Genomic DNA, 20,538 nt, shown 5'->3' with positions numbered 1-20,538 from the left:
CGAGCGAAAATTGAAAATTTTATGAACAATAGTTGATTTTAAAAAAAAGTGAAAATTTTTTGGAAAAAAAGGAAAAATTTCTTATGTGGGCTCTAAGTTTTCTTATAATCATATCCCCAAACTACTCCTAAGATTATCAATTAATTGGTACCTTTATGTTAAACAGCTCATCATGAATGCTTTGCAGCAAAGGAACAAAAATTGAAGTTCTGGGACAAACTTATCACTCTATAAAATATTTATGGACCAAATTTCTAGTTTCGCTTAACCTTAAACGCAACTTCGTCGTCGTTCTTCTTCACTTCGAAACTGGCCGAAGCAGTACAGTGTCAAATTTTAGACAGAACTTCAAAACTATGCAAAAGTTGCATTTTAAAAATATTTATAAACTTATAAAGTGCAAAGTGCGCTCATAAATCGCAATTTACAAATCGATGCGGCATCTCATTTATAATCGCAATAACAGAAGGGGACTTCTTTAAGTAAATGCGATTTACAAATCGCAATAGGATTATGCGACTTATAAATCGCTATGCAGCAATACGACTTATAAATCGCATTCCACTAATGCGGTCGCCTAAATACATCCCGAAAATTCCATAACACACCATCCCATATTCAACAATTTTCTCACAGCAGCTATCTTTTACGGCGGCGACTCTGCTAATCTTCAACTGCAAAAAGGTGTCTTTCATTCCTTTAAACACTCACAAATTTCTATCCAGTTTTCATTAGTCATTTCTGTGTATGATAGTTACGAATAAGCTTTCCTATTACTGACGTTCTTTTAATTTTTCGTAATTTTTGGTGAGAGTATAATTTTTTGCTTTCCCCCTTCGTTTTTATGTCTCCAAAGTCCAAATTCTGCAGATACTGCTACTATGATGCCTAGAAATGCTACTAATTGGGTTTTATACTTATAAAAATTGAAGCTTTCTTTTAGCTACAGTAAGAATACTTCAAGAGAAATTAGTTTCCCTCTATTTCAAGCATTATCGTAGCTCAGTCTCTATTTCATTTTTTGAAGCATATGTAGTGGGGGTCTGGGGAGGGCAGTGTTTACGCATACCTTACCCCTAACTTGTGGAGATAGAGAGTCTGTTTCTATAGATGCTCGACTCAGGAAAGTATAAGCACCACATTAATGAAAAGAAAAACAAGAAGGGACAACACTGAGAAGTCATGGAAAAGCAGCATACTTAAAAACAAGATAGTAAGATGACCAAAATGAAAGAAACGACGGGTAGTCATAGAAAACCTAATACCAACAAAATACGAGAGTACGTACTAGTACTACCGGTATGAACAAGGAAAACCTTTTTGTACTACAAAAGAAATGAGAGAAGTTGGTGTTACTTGTTAAATGTTAATGCCATTTTTCTAAAGAATATCAGTCTATGTGAACACCCAGTTGATTAGTTGTTAGTTATTTCCATGTTAGTGGAAATACTTTGCCAAAATATAGAGATGCTTCTCCTCACTCTTCTTGAAGGTGGAGATTGTTGGATGAAGGTTTATTTACCATAATCAGAGTTTATCATTGCTTATTTTAGTCTCGATAGATCCTGTTTTTTGTAGCCAATTTTGTTTCAAGATACAGAAATGGCGGAATATTTTCTTGTTAAGCATCCTTTTTCCATGCAAGCTTCACGTAGGACTAGGATTGTGGAAGAGCTAAAGACACTATTCTATATAAGGCTAAAATTTTGGTTATCCTTTTCGTTTTACTTATTTGTTTATTTGTTTATTTTTTTGGTTGAAGTCAGTTGATCTCATAGAGATGGAAATCAAGGCCGACGGATGTGACGGATCCTTGGTTTTAATTAAACAAGGAGCTGAGGCTGTGAGTTCATAGTAAATTATTCAAGACTGTTTTGCTATGAAATTTTCTTCTAATTTTTCCCCCCCTCTCTCTCTCTCTCTCTCATTTTCTTTCCGAGACCTCTGTGTGTGTGTGTTCTGTTAGTTTAGAAGTCACTAATCATTATCTGCTCTCTGGCAATGTTCATTTGATAGAAAGTAGTTTTTGACACTGGGATTGTTTCCATGGTGATATCAGAGGGTATTTGAGTCAACATTTCTGGGTAGGAGGTGTATTGTCAAAGAACGGTTTTCAAAGAAATACAGGCATCCGACTTTGGATTCAAAGCTCACGCTTAAACGGCTGAATGCGGTTGGTGCAAATGCTACATGTTCTCTCCTTTTATCTTTCCTAAAGCCTGTGTTGCTAAAAAATTGAAATTCTGGCACAGGAGGCAAGGTGTATGACAAAAGCTAGACGGCTTGGTGTTACTACTCCAGTGCTTTATGCTGTTGACCCTGTTACACATACTCTCACCTTTGAATATGTTGAAGGTCCTTCCGTGAAAGATATATTCCTTGGCTTTGGATTAGTTGGTGTAGACGAAGAGCGAATGACTGATATTGCAACACAGATTGGTAATGCTATTGGAAAACTACACGACGGTGGCCTAGTCCATGGCGATTTAACAACATCAAACATGTTAATGAGGAGCGCCGCCAATCAGCTGGTCGATATTTTTCTCTATCCCTTAGAATATTCCTCTAATTCTCATGATGGTTTTTTCTTCAATTTCTTTGCTTATTTTGGAGGATGAAGTTTTACGGTCACCCTCAATGAGATTATTGTTCAATGATGCTTTTTCTTAGGTGCTGATTGACTTTGGTCTAGGCTTTACTTCAACGCTCCCAGAAGATAAAGCAGTTGATTTATATGTACTCGAACGTGCTTTGCTCTCTATGCACTCTTCTTGTGGAAATGTGGTAAGCTCTGTCTTGTCTAGAGGGGTAACTTATTTCAGGAAAAAGGATGTTAATTTCTTCTTTGAATTACTTTTTTTGGGACTTTTACACATTATATCATTCATGTCATGTGATCATATTATCGCATGAAACATGCACCTCTTCACAAAACAGTATTTTCTGATGTCATTATTAAACAGTTCTCTAACTCTCAGTGCTTTTTTTCTAATACACTTGGGCACCTGATTAATCATTTTACTGATATATAAAGAATCCTTGTGAAGGACTAAGTGCTCCTAATTAGGATACTAGAATGATATCTTTCTTGCGGTTCTGAAACAGTAACCTGGTTCTGGCCGAATGCCACAGTGGGGTGAGGGCACTGGGTTATCGTCTAGCGAATCTCCTTATTTTTTGCCAGAAGCATGTAGATGCTGGATTTATTTTTAGTCTGTGGCATAGCCAAAGCCATAGGACTTTAACCTATAGTGAAGATCAAATTCATACGCTATGGTTTATATATGGTTCACACAGATGGACCAGATACTTGCTGGATACAAGAAATCCTCAAAGCAGTGGTCATCAACCTTTAACAAGCTAGCCCAAGGTGCTGTCGAGTCTTCCTCCATGCCCCTTTCTGTTTATTACCTTGTTGTTCCCAGAATGGAAAGATAATACGGTTCTACTTCTGAAGGTTTCTTGCTGTTTTTCATTCCTGATTTTGTGATCTATTTCAGTGAGGCAAAGAGGCCGAAAGCGCACAATGGTTGGTTGAGCTTCCCATTTCTGCTATCCACATTGAGGTTAGACTTTGTCTGTATGCCTGGCATTGCATCAGTTACGCCTTATTTTATTTCATGAATGAAGAAGCAAATTTCCTTGTTTCCTGACAATATTTTTGGAATCATTGGCGTGTCCCCTGTATTGTTAATTGCTCAGAATAATCATTCACTATTTTCACCTGTACGAGCTTGATCTGGTTCTTCATATTTACTTAGAGACGAACAAAATGTTTGTTCTGCTGTTCTCATGGAGTTGAAGTGTCAGAATATCATGGTTGTCTGGCCTATTTGTTTTCTTTATTTGGGGATTCCAAGTCTAATATATTCATTCACATTCTCGTTACCTCTCTCTTCCATTTTCTTGTTTCTTATGAAATTTTGAACAATAATAGTACAACATATCAATGGCGTAACATGGAAATCTTCAGATATATTGAAAACATAGGGCACATTGATCTACAGGGGGATAACTCATAGAACAAGGTGGCTTATTTTTTACTTGGAACTGCAAGTAAGCCATAGGGCCACATTGAAGTGCCATGTATGTGCTACGGGAATTTTTATTCTCTTTTGTGGAGATCTTCGACCGTAAGATATAACCATGGGCTTCGAGGCCAGGTTTCCTTCACGGAGCTGGGAATCTTAGCAAGTGTTATGGTATTTCAGTTTAGTGTAACTTTATTGCACTTGGATACTACTGGGGTGGGCAAAAGTTTTTGCGCATGTTGTGCTTTAAGAATGGCACTATTTACTGTAAAGTTTCTGTGCATCTACTTCAGAAGTTGCACTATTAACTGTGCTTTTACATGAACATGCCATCTATTCGGTTTCTAGCATATAGTTTCTTATTGTAGGAGCTGTCTCTATTAGTTTGTAAATGGTTGTCTGATTTATTTTCAGTGCAAATCTAGGAAGATCAGATGCCACGGGGCGCGAGAAATCGAAACTTGCTCATTGCAAACACGAATCTGTATTTGTTGCAGTCTTGATTATTGTGATATTAACTTGTGCTGCTACTTATTTGAAGTTGTGCTGCGTCTACGATTCTCTGCATTCTTATTCAATTCTAGCCATCTGCACGTAAAATTTTTGTTTTTCCTTCTGCACCTGGTAAAACGTAGAGCTGTCAATACGAGCTGGCCCAGCCCACTATTTCGATGGGCCTTAAAATGATCAACCCATCCCTACGTGGGTCACAGGCCGGCCTATTATTTTTAAAAATGATTTTTCATATTTTTTAAAATTTAAGTTTTAACCTAAAATGCACACGCGCACACACACATATAGATACATTTACGGGCTAAAAATATACTTGTTGGATATAAAGCTTCTGCAAAACTTAATAATTTTTTACGTTGTTCCAATAGATTACTATAAAAACACAAAAAAAAAGGATAATGTTTCATTCATTAAAAGTCAATACTCAAAATAAATTATTCAAAAATCTTTTCAAGGTGCTCATGGCATATCCATCACCAAAAAAGTATCTTCATCAAGTATATTTGAATTCTCTTGTGAAACAAAAATGTCTTAACATCTTCATTTTGATCTAAATAGATTGATCTAAATTTATAATTATATACAATGTTAATTAGTTAAACATTAAGAAATAACTAAAATTTTAAGAACAAAAAGTATTTAAATTCACATAAAAAATATTAATAGTTTGAGATTGGACTACTCTTCTTGATACTTTTAGTTTTATCACATAAAAAATATTAATAGTTTGAGATTGGACTACTCTTCTTGATACTTTTAGTTTTATCAATTTTTTAATATTTTATGTTTTTAATAAAATACGTTTATTAAGCCAACGGGCCAGCCTAGCCCGGTCAAGCCTCATGGGACATGGGCTTACTTGGGCCGGCTTAAAAGCCTCGTTTCTAAATGGGTTCCAAAAATCTTAGCCCAACCCTATTAAATTAACGCCTGGCTAGGCCAACCCATATTGACGGTTCTAGTAAAACATATATATTCATTCATTATCTAAGCGGGAAGCCTGTATCTAATTCAAGAAGAGATTTTTACCTTCCTATATAATATTTGAAACTTATTTACTAAAATTGTCCTAATTTTGTATATTACTCGTCCTAAATAAGTTTTGCTTACAATATATATAAAATATACTATTAATGCCTTAAATTAGGGGATTCAGTTACCATTTTTGCCTTAAATTAAGGGATTCACTTATATCATTTTCCTTTTTTCTCCCCTCTTTTTTTTAATTATTAAATTAAAAATATATTTATCTGACAATAAACATCCTTCGGCGACCAAATTCATAAACGATCTACATCCTTTGAGGATAATCCATTATGCCATGGTAGTAATACTTTTCAAGAGACATAAAAATCACTGAACCCACGTTTAGATCTGATGCTATAAATTTGGTCACCTTCTAATTTCTCCAACCATTGGACTGAGAGAAGAAAACTGATCCTAATAGATTTAGAAATCTCGGAACCAACAAACTGTTAGTGCTCAAGATGGAAGACATATTATGTCAAGCGCTGCAATTTATTGGGGTCCAACTTCTGTTCTTTCTTCACAGTAAGCATTTGAGAAGCTGGATCCAATACCCAACCCAATTTGTATGATATAACAACATACAAATTAAAAATAAATTTCGTACAAATTTGATACATCCACAATAACATATAAACTAAAAATAAATTTCATATAACTAATTATATATTATACAACTAATTATATATTATACAACTTATTTACAACTTATCTACAACTTTCATACATTATTTCTACCTAGTTAAATACAAATACAATATCATACAACTTAAATATAAAATTTATACAATATGTCTTTTGTATATTTTGTATCTGATTTATATATATTTTGTATGTGGTGTGTGCTTTTTCCTCTCTAAAATTCCAATGAGAACTTACTCTCTTAATACAATTTTGATACATATCATTATGTAAAAAGATAGTATTGATAACTTAAATACAAATTTTATACAACGATTCATACATTATACAATTATTTTTCAACTTTCATACAACATTCAAATAATAAAAAATATATAACTACAACAGAATACAATTTACATATAATTATACTACAACTTTACTATAATTTCGTAAATATATTGTATGTCATGTGTTCTTCTTCTTCTTCTTCTTCTTCTTCGACGAGTTTCAATCTGAAATTCAGCCAAAATCAAGTCTAATCTTCACCAAAACACCCTCAAATTGAGATATAAACTCCAAACAATATTCTCAATTGTTTACAACAATACCCAATCCAAACAAATAATGGTTTTTGAAAACCCAAATTCGATTTCAAAGCTTCAAAGCTTTTTAATGACTGTCAATGGTGGAGAGTCAAACACCTTCAAAATTTATTGATTGACAATTTCAATTTGAACACCAATTGTGCAACATGAAAGGAAATTGCTAAATTAAAACGATTGAAATCTATTGATAAATTCTATTAAAACTCTATACAACAAGAAAGCATAAAAAATAGAGAACATCAAATGAAAGTAAAATTGAAAAAAAAAAAATAGAGAAGGAGAGTAGAGAGACAGAGAGAGAGACAGAGAGAGAGAGAGAGAGTGGGCAAGTATAAAGGGATAAGGTAATAACTTATATTCCTTATTCACTTCCTAATATAAAGGGATACTCATTTAAAACTTATTTGTATATAATTGATAAATTATATATGACCATGTAATTAAATTGAAATTTGAATAGAGATGTAATAAGGTTTCAAATAGTGTATATGAAGGTAAAAATCTATTAAGAACCTATCTAATGTCATGTGAAGCATGTGCCAATTGAACTGTAACCGTGGTGCTTAATGTCATTTTTAGTTTTTACGTATTCCTTCTCAGCTAATTTTGGAATGCCTTTTTTCACCTCAAAATGGTCACATAAGATTTGACTGTTCCTTTTTTAAAACGTTAGTGTTTACTATATCCCCATTATGTGTAAAAATAATACGCTATCCAGTTTTCGGACTAGTAATTGAAAAATAATCAGTATTTATAAAGTCATTGAAAAATAGTTACTATTTTGCTACAACACGGAAAGTTCCAACATAATATACTGGAGATTGGTGCACATATATATGAACTTCCAATATATTATGCTGGAACTCCAGCACACGGAAAGTTCCAGCATAATATACTGGAGATTGAAGCACTTGTGTATGAACTTCCAACATATTATGCCGGACCAGTATATTATGCTGAAACTCCAGTATATTATGATGGAGTTCCGGTATATTTATACTGGAACTCCATCATAATATACTGGAGTATGCTGGAAGTTCATATATAAAATATTCGAACTCCAGTATATTATGCTAGAATACTTTCCGGATTTTGAACAGTGTTTTCGTTCAGATTTATCTTTACATGAAAAGAAATTTCGATTACTTTTGAAACTATGACTATTTTTCAATTACCACTTGTAAATCTGGCTATTTTTGAATTTCACCTTTTGTGCTGCAAAACAACCTAGCCCAAGCCCTAAGGTGCTAAAAACACAGTAACAAACACTACTAGAAAACTAGCATATTTCGTCCACGGCATACCGACCGAAATCGCTCGAAAATTGCTAAATTGGTCGTAAAAGTCAACAAAAATATTTATGACAACGGAAATAGTGGTCCCACGGCAAAAAAAATAAAAATTTCGACCGATTTCGGTCGCAAATTGGTCAATATTTGACCAACACATGGTCATACTTGCATATAATGTACAGAAACAATTTTTTATTAAACCTTTTCCAAATTTCCGACAAAATTCGGTCGGAAATTTTGAAATTATTATTTTCCGCCCAAGGAAATTGGTTTTTAATATAACAAAAATTATATATATTTAATTAACCAACCGGAATAAGTTATAATTAAATATTTTCTACCGACTTCGGTCGAAAAAATAATTTAAAAATAATTAAAATATAAATTTAATAATATTACCAACCGAAGTCGGTCAGTTTTTTTCACCCTTTATATAAATAGCTTTTAAATAAATAATATTTAATACTTATTTGATATATATATATATACCCGACTTGTCGTTTCAAGAATTTAAGTCCCGTTCGGTGGCATAAGGCCTAAAGCAGCTTCGTATTACGCGTATTGACTTACGTGCGAGGTTGAATTCAGTTACCGGATGATTTAAAGTGATTTGGGACACTTGGTCCCTAAAAAGGAAGTTTAAGTCTTAGGATTTTGACCGTAGTCGGAACTGTATGAAGACGATTCTGGAATAGAGTTCTGTCGGTTGCGTTAGCTCCGTATGATAATTTTGGACTTAGGAGCGTGTCCGGAAAATTATTTGGAGGTTCGTAGTGGAATTAAGCTTGAAATGGCGAAACTCAAAATTTTGAAAAGTTTGACCGGGGGTTTGACTTTTTGATATCGGGGTCGGAATACGATTCCGAGAGTTGGAACAGCTCCGTTATGTTATTTGAGACGTGCCTGCAAAATTTGACGTCATTCCGGGTTGCTTTGTTAGGTTTCAGCACGAGTTTTAGAAGTTGGAAGTTTTGAAAGTTCATAAGTTCGATTCGTGGTGCGATTTGTATTTTCGGCGTTATTTGATGTGATTTGAAACCTTGAGCGAGTCCATGTTAGGTTGTGAAACTTGTTGGTATGTTTAGACGGGGTCCCAGGGGCCTCGGGTGTGTTTCAGATGGGCTACAGACCATTTTCTTATATTTTTGAACCGCTGTTTCTGTTTTCGGGTGTTCTTCTTCGCGTTCGCGAAGTGTTACTGCTGACCACCTTATATTTCTTCTTCGCGTTCGTGTTCAGCCCATCGCGTTCGCGAAGGTTTGTCTTTTCCTCCACCGCGTTCGCGAAGGTTTGTCTTTTCCTCCACCGCGTTCACGATTAGACACTCGCATTCGCAAAGCTCTTCATGGCAGCCTCATGCTTCTTCTTCGCGTTCGCGAAGGTTCCGTCCCTTGTGCTTCGCGTTCGCACTCCTTCCCTCGCGTTCGCGAAGGATTTTTTCTGGAAAGCCTTACTTTCCTTCTTCGCGAACGCGAGCCTCTCTCCGCGTTCTCGATTCTTTCAGACCTGGCGAGATTATAAGTTTTCCAAATCGAGGGTTAGGCCATTTTTATCACATTTTGACTTGTAGAGCTCAGTTTTGAGCGATTCCTTGTGGGTTTTTCAAGAAAATCGATTGGGTAAGTGTTCTCCACCTAGAATCTATTTATTTTCATTATCCTATCTTTATTTTTATCATTTAAATTGTGTTTTGAGTTGAGAAAAATAGTGGTTTTTGAAGAAAATTTTCAAAATGAAAAATCACGATTAAAGGGACGAAATGATATTGAAATTTGATAAAATTAGTATGGTTGAACTTGTATCGGAATGGGTGTTCGGATTTCATGAAAATTATGTCGGGTTCCGAGAGGCGAGCCCCGCGTTGACTTTTGTTGACTTTTTAGAATAAATTTTTAAGTCGACGCATTATTATACGGAATTATTTTCGATCAATTTTAATGAAATTATACAATTAATTTGGATAGATTTGAGCTGTCTGGAGGTCAATTCATGCAAGAAGGAGATTTTTGGAATATCGGCATAACTTCAAAAGGGTAAGTGTCTTGCTTAACCTCGAGTGGGGGAATTACCCCTTAGGCATCGAGTCTTATGTGCCATTTGTGAAATGTTAAAAGCCGTGTACGCGAGGTGACGAGTACATACTCGGCTTATATGTATAAATTTTATTGAGTTAAAGTCTTGAGCATATTGTGTGGTAAATTGGATAATTGTTGGTATATATTTAATCATTTATTTGTCGTGCCTAAATCCTTGTTGTTTGTTGAATCTGTTATTATATGACAATTTGATGTGATTGTTACTTGATTACTTATGTAATTACGTGAATTTGTTGGTTTGATATATTGGAATTTAATTTCATTATAGATTTTTCCTCTGCAAATAATTAATTAAATGAGCTTAAGAAGAGATGTTTATATAATTATTGAAAATTTGAATTTAATGAAGACTTTGCTTTATGTTGAGTAATTTCTATCTCTATTAATTATTTTTGGGTGTTGTACACATTGTGTGGAGCTTTTGGCTATTTGTTGTGAAATTAATTGACTTGTTTGTAGCTTTGGATTTTAGTTGTGGCCATTAGACAAATTGTGATATGAATTAATTTTGTTATGTTGCCGTGATAATTTTCTGTGTAAATTGTTGTGTTGTGTTAATTATTATTTTGAGGATATAAGGGTGGCATTTCACCGTTGATATTATGTGGGTATAAGGGTGGCATTTCACGGTGGTTGTGTTTGTTGGAATATGGTCTGGGCGGAGCGATAAGGGTGACTATAGGAGTGATAAGGGTGGCAATAGGAGCGATAATGATGGCTATTGATATTGTCTGGGCGGAGCGATAAGGGTGGCAATAGGAGCGATAAGGGTGGCTATTGTCAGGGACGATATGTGATGATGTGGGGTTGTGGTGTTGATGATTTTCATGTGATGTTGTGATTTTCTTGTGTTTATTTTTATACCTTATGCAGTTTGTCTTGTTGTTGGTAAATTAATAACAATCTGATTTATGTTAAAATTAAGAGCCTGTGGTTATTGCCAGGCGGATTATAAAATAAAATGTGGGCACGAGGTGTTGTGATGAAATGATAATGATATTTGACATGTGAATTGTCCGTGCAGTTGTGATATGAAATGAGGGCACGAGGTGCCGGAAAAATATGATGATTTAATTATGAGCACGAGATGCCGTAAAAATATGAAAATGGGCTGAGACCCGTATTTTTATGATTTTTAAATAAAGTGTCACATGGTGACTCTTTAATCGAAAGAATTATATTCAAAAATATTTATTTGGAAGGATTTTTATTCAAAAAGAATTATATGAAAGAATTGTATTCGAAAGATATTTATTTGAGAAAATTATATTTGAAGATATTTATCGAAAGAATTATTTTATTCGAAAGATGTTTATTTGAGGAAATTATATTTGAAAAAGAGTTTTATTCGTAAGAATTATGTGTGAAAGATATTTAATTGAAGAACTTGATTTAACTGTGTGTAATTGTATTTATCAATTGTTGAGCGATATTAATGGTGATTTTATTGTCTTACTGTGCACATCACTGGTTGTTTTATGTTGCCCTTATTGTTATTTATTTCCTATTATTTTGTACATTATATTGCACAGGTTATTAGACTAGTGAGTGTCTTGACTATATCTCGTCTCTACTCCATTGAGGTTAGTCTTGATACTTACTGGGTACCGACCATGGTGTACTCATACTACACTTCTGCACATTTTTGTGCAGAGCCAGGTATTGGAGATATCAGACTTGAGCAGAGTTAAAGCGGGTTCGTAAGGATTCAAGGTAGAGCTGCTTGGTCGTCGCAGTCCCTTGGGGTCATTTCATTTCATTGTACTGCTAATTTGTAATCAAACAGTATTGCATATTCGGTCCTCGTGATCATTCCATGTATTCAGTTAGAGTTCGTGACTCAGTACTACCAGTCTTGGGATGTTGTATTTTTTATATTTATTCCGCTGTTAGTTTTGATTACTTATTTAATTCAAAATAAAAATGGCTTCAAAAATATAACTGAAATCGGCTTACCTAGCCTTAGAGACTAGGTGCCATCACGACGCCTGTGGTGAGATTTTGGGTCGTGACATCAAAGAAAAGCAAAAATACAAAGCATGTTATATCGAATATAGCTTATATATATATATATATATATATATATATATATATATATATATATATATATATATATATATATATATATATATATATATATATATATATATATGGCTTATATACCAATTACTTAACCAATGTACGATATATTTAATTCTGGTTAGTTAATATATTTTTTTATATAAAACAATTAATGTGTTATTTCAGGATTATAAATGAAATTTTAGAAAAAATAACTAAGCATGTTTTTACATTAAAATATAATCATAATTTTATTCACTTGAAATAATTTTTTATTGATTTATGGAATCCTTATTTAATGCACTTTTTTTTTCATAAAAAAGAAACAAACAAACAAATAATAAAATGGATAGATTAGTAAATAAATATTCCATGGGAAGAGAAGTAGTGGGTTTTTTCATGGGAAAATAATTTTAGATTAAAATTTTTCAAAAATTCTGATCGATTTCGGTCGGAATTTGAAACTATTTTCTTGTCCCACATCGGCTGAAATGGCAAAATAATTTTTTATTAAAATATTTCAAAGGTTTTGACCGATTTCGGTCAAAAATTAGGAAATACTCTTGTCCCACATCGGCTGAAAGATGTGAGCTTTTCCATCTTTTAAGTTGAGCTTTAATGCATAGAGTCCAACAGTTGTGGACTAACAAAAAATAAGCAAATATAGGAAGGGTTGTAGTTAGTGCTTAGTAATAAGATTTAATATTCTATATTTAGAATTAGAATTCAATAAAATAATAATAATAATATATACTAGTACTAATTAATAATATAGTAATAAGATATAATATTATGGTTGTCACACCTCCTTTTTTCCGAGGGATAGGGGATATGGGAGTTTTTCCAATTAAAATGACATTAATCGAAATGAGATTATTTATTTGATTCAGAGTCGTCACTTGGAATAATTTATGGTGTCCCAAGTCACTGGTTTATTTTAAATCCCAAATCGAGGAAATTGACTCTATTTTATGATCCGCGAACACAGAAGACCCGGTAAGAAATTTTGTTAACCCGTGAGAAGGTTTGAGGTACTCCCGAGTTCCGTAATTTTAGCACGGTCGCTTAACAATTAATACTTGGCCTAATTATCTAATTTAATACATGTTTAAAATCTATTGTGTATTTTTAACTTTTTAACCGCTTTTAATATTTATGGAATTATTTTTGACAAGTCGCGATGTCGCGCACTCGTTTGTTTTTGTACACGTTGCGAATCGCGCCACGTGAAACGCACCCGTAATTTACGACATGTTTATTTTTATTATTATTTGAAGTTGTGGTCGAGTCACGTGAAACGCACACTCGAATTGGGGATTACGTATCATGACTATGCCACGGGAACCGTACCCATAGTCATGATGATTTTATTAATCGCGCCTAAAGCAAACTACGATGTTTATGAGTTTAAATATTTTCCTAAGGTTTAAGATTACATGGAGGTCCGGAATTATGGAGTGATTTGTGGACAAAGTCTGCAATTAGCTAAACGGAATTCGAGCTATTGATGAGTTCCAGTCATTAAATTCGTTTATGGGTTGAATACGTTTGGGATTACTCAATTTTAAGAGAAGGTAGTCAATTAATGATGAAAGGGAGATTTAAAATGAGGGACGATAGTATTGGACTTCATATTCTTTCAACTTGGGCCCAGAAACAGGCCCTACGTATTATTGTAAATAAAAGAATTCCTCCAATCCACCCTCAAATCCATTACTGGTATCATTACATTGTAAATAAAAGGTACGAACAATTCGTTTCCTTACAAATAAGGGAAAAAGACTACTGAAGTCTCTTCCTCATACTTTTCCTTGGTGTTAGTGATTTCATTATATGTTAATAAACCACTTTTAATAAATTGAGAGAAAATGGACTTTATCCGACTTAAAGAAACAAAACAGTGATTACTTACCTATGCTACTTCCCAAATCTTAGCATAATAGAGTCACTGACTAAACGAATAAATCAACAAAGTTTGTATATTTAACATACACCTATATTCACGCTATGTGTGTATCTTTGGATCATAGAAATAAGCATATCAAATTCCAGAACAACGATTTACTAAGCATTTAACGTTGGATGAGAATCCATCATAAAGACTAAGACCATAACATATTTATACACTACATGAAAACTTATGTACCAAGTTCAGATTTTGATCTACTAATAACAGATAGAATATGATACTAGTTAGCAAGAAAAAGAATTAAACAACTTGACGAAACACAAGAAATAACAGCTGAAAATGACTGATTCCATTAATTTCAAAGCACACATATCTTTATATCCGATTTGTAGCCCAAGGTTCAAAAGGAGTGTACCTAGACAGCAAAAGCAACAAAATAGAAAATAAATCTATGAAATTGGAATGAAGCTACAGCAGTCAGAAGAACATCAGAAAAAAATAACTTCAAATCTCAGTCCAAAATCAGCTTTGAGGAAGACAAAACTTGTATAAAGATGTAGCAGAAATCACAAGCAACTTTGAAAACTCTTTCTATGATTTTGATTTCTAGTATTTTCAAACCTGAAACCTAAACTTTCTAGATACTTTCTCTTTTTTTTGTCTGAGCCCGTATGCTTTTTTTTAGAGTGAATATGCAAAAAAAATTTCTTCTGTAAAATGAGAGGAGGAGTCCCTTTATAGAATGTGAGCATGTGTTATATGTGAGGGAGAGGAGGTGTGGGAATATTCTGCCAGCTTTCCCTAAAAATCAGGAAATTGGTATCTTTTGCAACTGAAATGGACAGCTGTCCAATTCCAAAAATTCCTTCAAACTCCTATCCTACACTACCCTCCAAGACTTTGTATTTTACACTTAGTAACCAAACTAGGTATGGGCCTCCCAGCCAGTAAGCCCAACAAATGAAAAAGAAAAATCAAAACTTACCCAAACATGCCCAAACGTTTTCAATTAGAAGAAACAAATAATTCAAAAGCAAAACATAGAATAATCTGAAATGGGGTGATGGATTTTTCTCGATTAATCAGTAAACAACCAACATTAAACTCAAAATCACCTAGCCAAAATAATTAATTTTAAATAGCTAAAACTAATTAACACATAAGCTAATAATTAAATTCGATTAACAGCAATAACCTAAGAGATATGAAAATCATTGACTAACTAGTTAAAATTGGTTCAATTAACCTAGAATTTACGCAATTAATATATTAAATTCAACTGACTTTAAACAAACTAAAAATTAATTCAAATGAAGAAATAAGAAAAAGAAAAGGAGCATCAATAGAAAAGAGAGGAAGGATACTGATTTTGGCCGGAATGAATCGACGAATCGAAGCGGCTCGATGCACGATGAAAGCGACGAAACTGGTCGGTCAATGGTGACTTGGCCGGAATCCGGCGACTCTCGGAATGAACCAAAACTAACATTAATCAATTATTCTTAACAAGAACAATTGCTTAACGCAAGTCTCGAGTCAAATCGAGCCTTGAACACACAAAAATTAGATTAAGAGCGGCTTAGATTTTTTTTTTGAAATATCAGATTTGAAATTAACAAAAGTGGGTGGGGGTTTTGGGGAAAATAATGGTAGGATGGGGATTAGCGGGTGTTGGGGATTATGTGGTGTGAAATTGGGGGTGATTGGAGGTGGGCCGCCGCCGTGGAGCGATTTCCGGCGGGCGGCGGCCGGTGGTGATGGGCGGAGGGTGAGAGAGGTGAAAGTGGGGGGGGGGGGGTTAGTTTTGAGGGTTTTGGGTATGGGGGGTGTTTAGGACAGTTTTAAAGGGGGGGTGTAAGAAGTTCTGGGCCGTCCGATTAAATAAGATGAATGGTTGATATTAAAAAGGGGTAATGGGTCGGGTTGATAGGTTTGGTCGGCGGGTCATGGGTTCAGGTGTGTGTAGGTGTTGGGTTGGGCGAATTTGGGCCCAGAAATCGTTTTGGCCCAAATTCGGGACAAAATAAGTTTTTTTTTTATTTTAAATCCTAATAAAATTAATTAAAAACCTAAATTAAGTCCTAAATCAATCTAAATTATAGAAATAAACTTAGTTATCTATTTTACCATTTAAATAATTAATTAATTTAAACTAATGAAAGAAAAATTACTAATTTTCAATTAAAAGCTAAAATGTAAAAATGACCCCTTTTTTTTGTGATTTACGTTTAATAATGCAATTAAATCCATGCTATGCAAGGAATACTTTAAACACTTTTGGTATTTTTTCATAATTTTAAATATTAAAATACAACTAAATGCAAACAAAAATTAACCAGAAAATCCTAAAAATTCAATAAAAATTAAAATAATTAGAAAAATCTATTTTTGTGAATTTTATAGGAGTATTTTCAGTTGGGCAAAAATTACGTGCTCACAGCTGCCCCTCTTTGCTCGGAAACACGAAGAGTTTTCGGGCAAAGATAAAGTGAGCAATTACGAGCAAATTTTGCCAGTTTGGATACTCCATGGGAAGCGTTTTGAAATTTTTTGACCGAACCTTGCTTCCGAGGTTGCCTACATATCCTTGGCTATAAAGGAATCAGGTCAGTATAGTTTTAGAAATTTTTGGTAGCTGGGACTACCGAGAAGCTATGATTTCACTGCTGTTTACTGCTTGCTGAGCTCCTTATTACACCAAAATCAAAATGAAAAAGACTAACTAAGCCTATCAGCTACGAGTTACATGATTCCTATCTATGAGTCTTTAGGAACTTGATCTTGAATCTTCTAACAGTTCTGCTGTGTATCTCGAACTGTCGACTCGCATTCTTGAGGCGAGCTTCTGCTATCTCTAACTTGAATTGACCCTGTTCTACAGGTGGGTGCCTGATGCTGACTTAACTTGAAATAGAATTCCCTCGTTCTCCAGGTGGACGCCAAAAAAAATAGCAAGGAGAGACCAAATATGAAACTCAGCAAGCAACCTCCAGCCGAGAAAGAGTAGAATTTCTACTAGGCGAAGGAAATAGCCTTTAATTCATAATTTTGTTTTTCTTTTTCTCCAGGTGGGCGCCTGTCAATAATTTAAACTTTGAAATAAACTCCCTCGTTCTTCAGGTGGGCGTCTGAGGACTTAAAACTTACAATGAATTCCCTCATTCTCCAGGTGGGTGCTTGATGCTGACCTAAAACTTGAAATAAATTCCCTCATTCTCCAGGTGGGTGCCTGCCTCTGACTTAAAACTTGAAATGAATTCCCTCGTTCTCCAGGTGGGCGCCTGATGCTGACTTAAAACTTAAAATAAATTCCCTCATTTTTCAGGCGGGCGCCTGATGACTTAAAACTTGCAATGAATTCCCTTATTATCCAGGTGGGTGCCTGATGTCAACTTAAAAAGGATTCCCTCGTTCTCCAGGTGGACGCCTGATGCTGACTTAAAACTTTGAAATAAATTCCCTCATTCTCCAGGTGGGTGCCTGATGACTTAAAACTTGAAATGAATTCCCTCGTTTTCCAGGTGGGTGCCTGATGTTGACTTAACACTTGAAATGAATTCCCTCATTCTTCAGGTGGACGCTGACTTAAAACTTGAAATAATTTCCCTCGTTCTCCAGGTGGGCGCCTGATGACTTAAAACTTGAAATGAATTCCTTCGTTTTCCAGGTGGGTGCCTGATGTTGACTTAACACTTAAAATGAATTCCCTCGTTCTTCAGGTGGGCACCTGATGATGACTTAAAACTTGAAATAAATTCCCTCATTCTCCAGGTGGGCGGCTGCTGACTTAAAACTTGAAATGAATTTCCTCATTCTCCAGGTGGGCGCGTGCTGACTTAAAACTTAAAATGAATTCCCTCATTCTCCAGGTGGGTACCTGCTGACTTAAAACTTGAAATGAATTCCCTCATTCTCCAGGTGGGTGCCTACTTCTGACTCAAAACTTGAAATAAATTCCCTCATTCTCTAGGTGGGCGCCTGCTGACTTAAAACTTGAAATGAATTCCCTGGAGAGTGGGTGCCTGCTGACTTAAAACTTGAAATGAATTCCCTCATTCTCTAGGTGGGCGCCTGCTTCTGACTTAAAACTTGAAATAAATTCCCTCATTCTCCAGGTGAGCACCTGCTGACTTAAAACTTGAAATAAATTCCCTCATTCTCTAGGTGGGTGCCTGCTTCTGACTTAAAATTTGAAATAAATTACCTCATTCTCCAGGTGGGCGCCTGCTGATTTAAAACTTGAAATAAATTCTCTCATTCTTCAGGTGGGCACCTGTTGACTTAAAACTTGAAATAAGTTTTTCCAGTGGGCGCCTGCAATCACGACAACACAGATAAACATAGAAAATTTTCTGCCCTAGTTTATGCAGGAACATTCTTGAGTGTTAGTTGAATTCCATTATCCAGGAGGGTCCTGAAAATTTAAAACTAGATCCCATTATCCAGGAGGGTCCTGAAACTTGAAATTAAATCCCATTATCTAGGAGGGTCCTAAAAACTTGAAATTAAATCTCATTATCCAGGAGGGTCCTGAAAATCTAAAACTGAACTTATCTGGAACATGCTTTCCTCATGGAGTATCCCTACACAGCAAACAAAATTTCTTACCCCTGTTTTACTCAAAGAAAATTTCGTCAGTTTAAAAATGTGGTGGTTAGTTTGTGGCATCCTTGCTGAAGGTTTCTCTTCTGCCGCTACCACGCTTCATTCTGATTAGATGCTTCGGCTAACAAAGAATTGTTTGACGTTTTGATCCAACCTCGACCACAGAAAACCTCTGAATCTGAATCCCTTACACTCAACTTGTTATATGGCCTCTTTATTAAGATAATTATTGAACCTCTGCATTTCCTTGAAATTCACGAATCACTTGACCACCTGAACTTCCGTTACCACCGCATTGCTCAGTCTAAATCATGCCACTTGTGATGTGCCTGGCCGAATTTGGCTTGGTGCAAATAAAAAGCTGGTAATGAGCTTTGAAGTCCTTTCTTTCTTGCTTAACAAAGACTAATTTGACAGAGACTTAGAAAAATAGACCCAAAAGAAACGAAGCGAAGTGACTTCGAGAATTAGGAATAAAAAGGAAAAAACAGAGATGACTATTTGAAGAAAAATGGAAAAGAGACTTATCTGAATGAAACAACTGGCTCCAATGATCATGACATGCATTTCGGATTGATCAGCCTAATCCATCCAACTAATCACATTTCAGTTCATGCCATGTCTTCATACTTCAAAACCGGGGTTTCCATAATTCAATTTCTCTGTAAAGTCATGAACCTCATTCGGCTTGTAATGCCCCAAGGGGTTTTCACTAGCAAGCCTCTCTCATTTGCCCCTCTCTCAACTTACTGTTGCCTTACAGTGCCCATAAGGGTTTTCACCAATAAGACTCTCTCATTTGAATTTTCTCTCAACTCACCATCACCCTATGGTGCCCGTGAGGGTTTTCACCAATAAGAATCTCTCATTTATTCACTTTTCCTTGTGCCCATGAACAAAGGTGCTACCCATGATGTAAATCATACCTCTATCTCACTTGACTTGGCATCCTCAAAGTTGATCAGAAGGTTTTTCTTTGGACTCTAGTGTAGGTTTTGGACAGGGTTAGAAAGAAAGGGTGGCATGCAGGCTCAAAATAATTTAAGATGAATGTGTTCAAAATTATAACTTTTGGAATCAGATCTTTTTATAAAACTAAAACTTCTGCCCCAGTTTCTTAGAATCTGGGGGATTTTGAATTTTTATTTTGATGGGACCGAACAGTGTAAGGCTGCCTACGTATCCTTAAAAGGAATCAGGTCGAACGTAGTCCAAACTAGTAAAAGTCGTTTTGTTTTTTGTTACTTTGCTTTTCTTTTCTTTTTCTCCTTTCTTTTCTCTTTTCTTTCTTTTGCTTTTCTCTTTTCTTCTTTTTATTCTTCTTTTTTTCTTTTTTTTTCCTTTTTTTTTCTATTTCTAACTCTACTTCTGATTCCAAAAGAGGGGTATGAAAGAAAATAAATAAGGCTAAAGAAGGGGTAACAAAGGATAAAAGTGTTTGGGGTAATAGAATAAAATGCCTTCGTCATTCCAATTTTAAACATGCCAAGTACAAAATGCTATTGAAGAGAAGCAAAGAAATTATACATAATATCTCTTGACTGCATCAGAATTGATAGCCATATCTACACATTTGCCTTTTATATCTGTTAAATACAAAGCACCATTGGGCAACACTTTTGTCACAATGAGCGGCACCTTCCAGTTTAGGGCGAACTTGCCTTTAGCTTCAACCTGATGTGGAAGGATGCGTTTCAATACTAGCTGACCCACTTCAAATTTTTGGGGACGCACCTTCTTGTTGTATGATCTTGCCATTCTTTTCTGATACAATTG

At 34.9% G+C, this 20,538-nt stretch overlaps 1 protein-coding gene across 4 annotated transcripts; it reads left to right on the top strand.

Moving 5' to 3' along the window:
• The first annotated feature begins 546 nt into the window (after positions 1-546).
• On the top strand, positions 547-4,631 carry LOC107785935 (uncharacterized). Of its 4 annotated transcripts, none has more exons than XM_016607363.2 (8): positions 547-684; positions 1,763-1,843; positions 2,060-2,173; positions 2,253-2,531; positions 2,671-2,784; positions 3,298-3,370; positions 3,501-3,566; positions 4,446-4,631. In XM_016607363.2, the coding sequence occupies exons 2-7, from the start codon at positions 1,781-1,783 to the stop codon at positions 3,536-3,538; spliced, it is 681 nt and encodes a 226-aa protein (XP_016462849.1). In that variant the 5' UTR covers positions 547-684; positions 1,763-1,780; the 3' UTR covers positions 3,539-3,566; positions 4,446-4,631. The 4 variants fall into 4 exon arrangements, with proteins under 4 accessions (XP_016462849.1, XP_016462862.1, XP_016462867.1 ...); XM_016607376.2 differs by lacking the exon at positions 4,446-4,631 and adding an exon at positions 4,008-4,141; XM_016607381.2 differs by lacking the exon at positions 4,446-4,631 and adding an exon at positions 3,974-3,992.
• The last annotated feature ends 15,907 nt before the right edge of the window (positions 4,632-20,538 follow it).

The sequence above is a fragment of the Nicotiana tabacum genome, chromosome 22, assembly GCF_000715075.1.
Source record: "Nicotiana tabacum cultivar K326 chromosome 22, ASM71507v2, whole genome shotgun sequence".
In the NCBI taxonomy this organism is placed as follows: Eukaryota; Viridiplantae; Streptophyta; class Magnoliopsida; order Solanales; family Solanaceae; genus Nicotiana; species Nicotiana tabacum.
This window is presented reverse-complemented; position numbering and strand designations above follow the sequence as displayed.

What these genes read in the sequence shown, in the direction of transcription:
- LOC107785935 (XM_016607363.2), top strand. Translation starts at nt 1,781, where the DNA reads ATGGAAATCAAGGCCGACGGATGTGACGGATCCTTGGTTTTAATTAAA. An exon ending in TTAAACAAGGAGCTGAGGCT is followed by an intron (nt 1,844 to 2,059) that starts GTGAGTTCATAG and finishes TGGTGATATCAG; the next exon opens with AGGGTATTTGAGTCAACATT. An exon ending in CGCTTAAACGGCTGAATGCG is followed by an intron (nt 2,174 to 2,252) that starts GTTGGTGCAAAT and finishes ATTCTGGCACAG; the next exon opens with GAGGCAAGGTGTATGACAAA.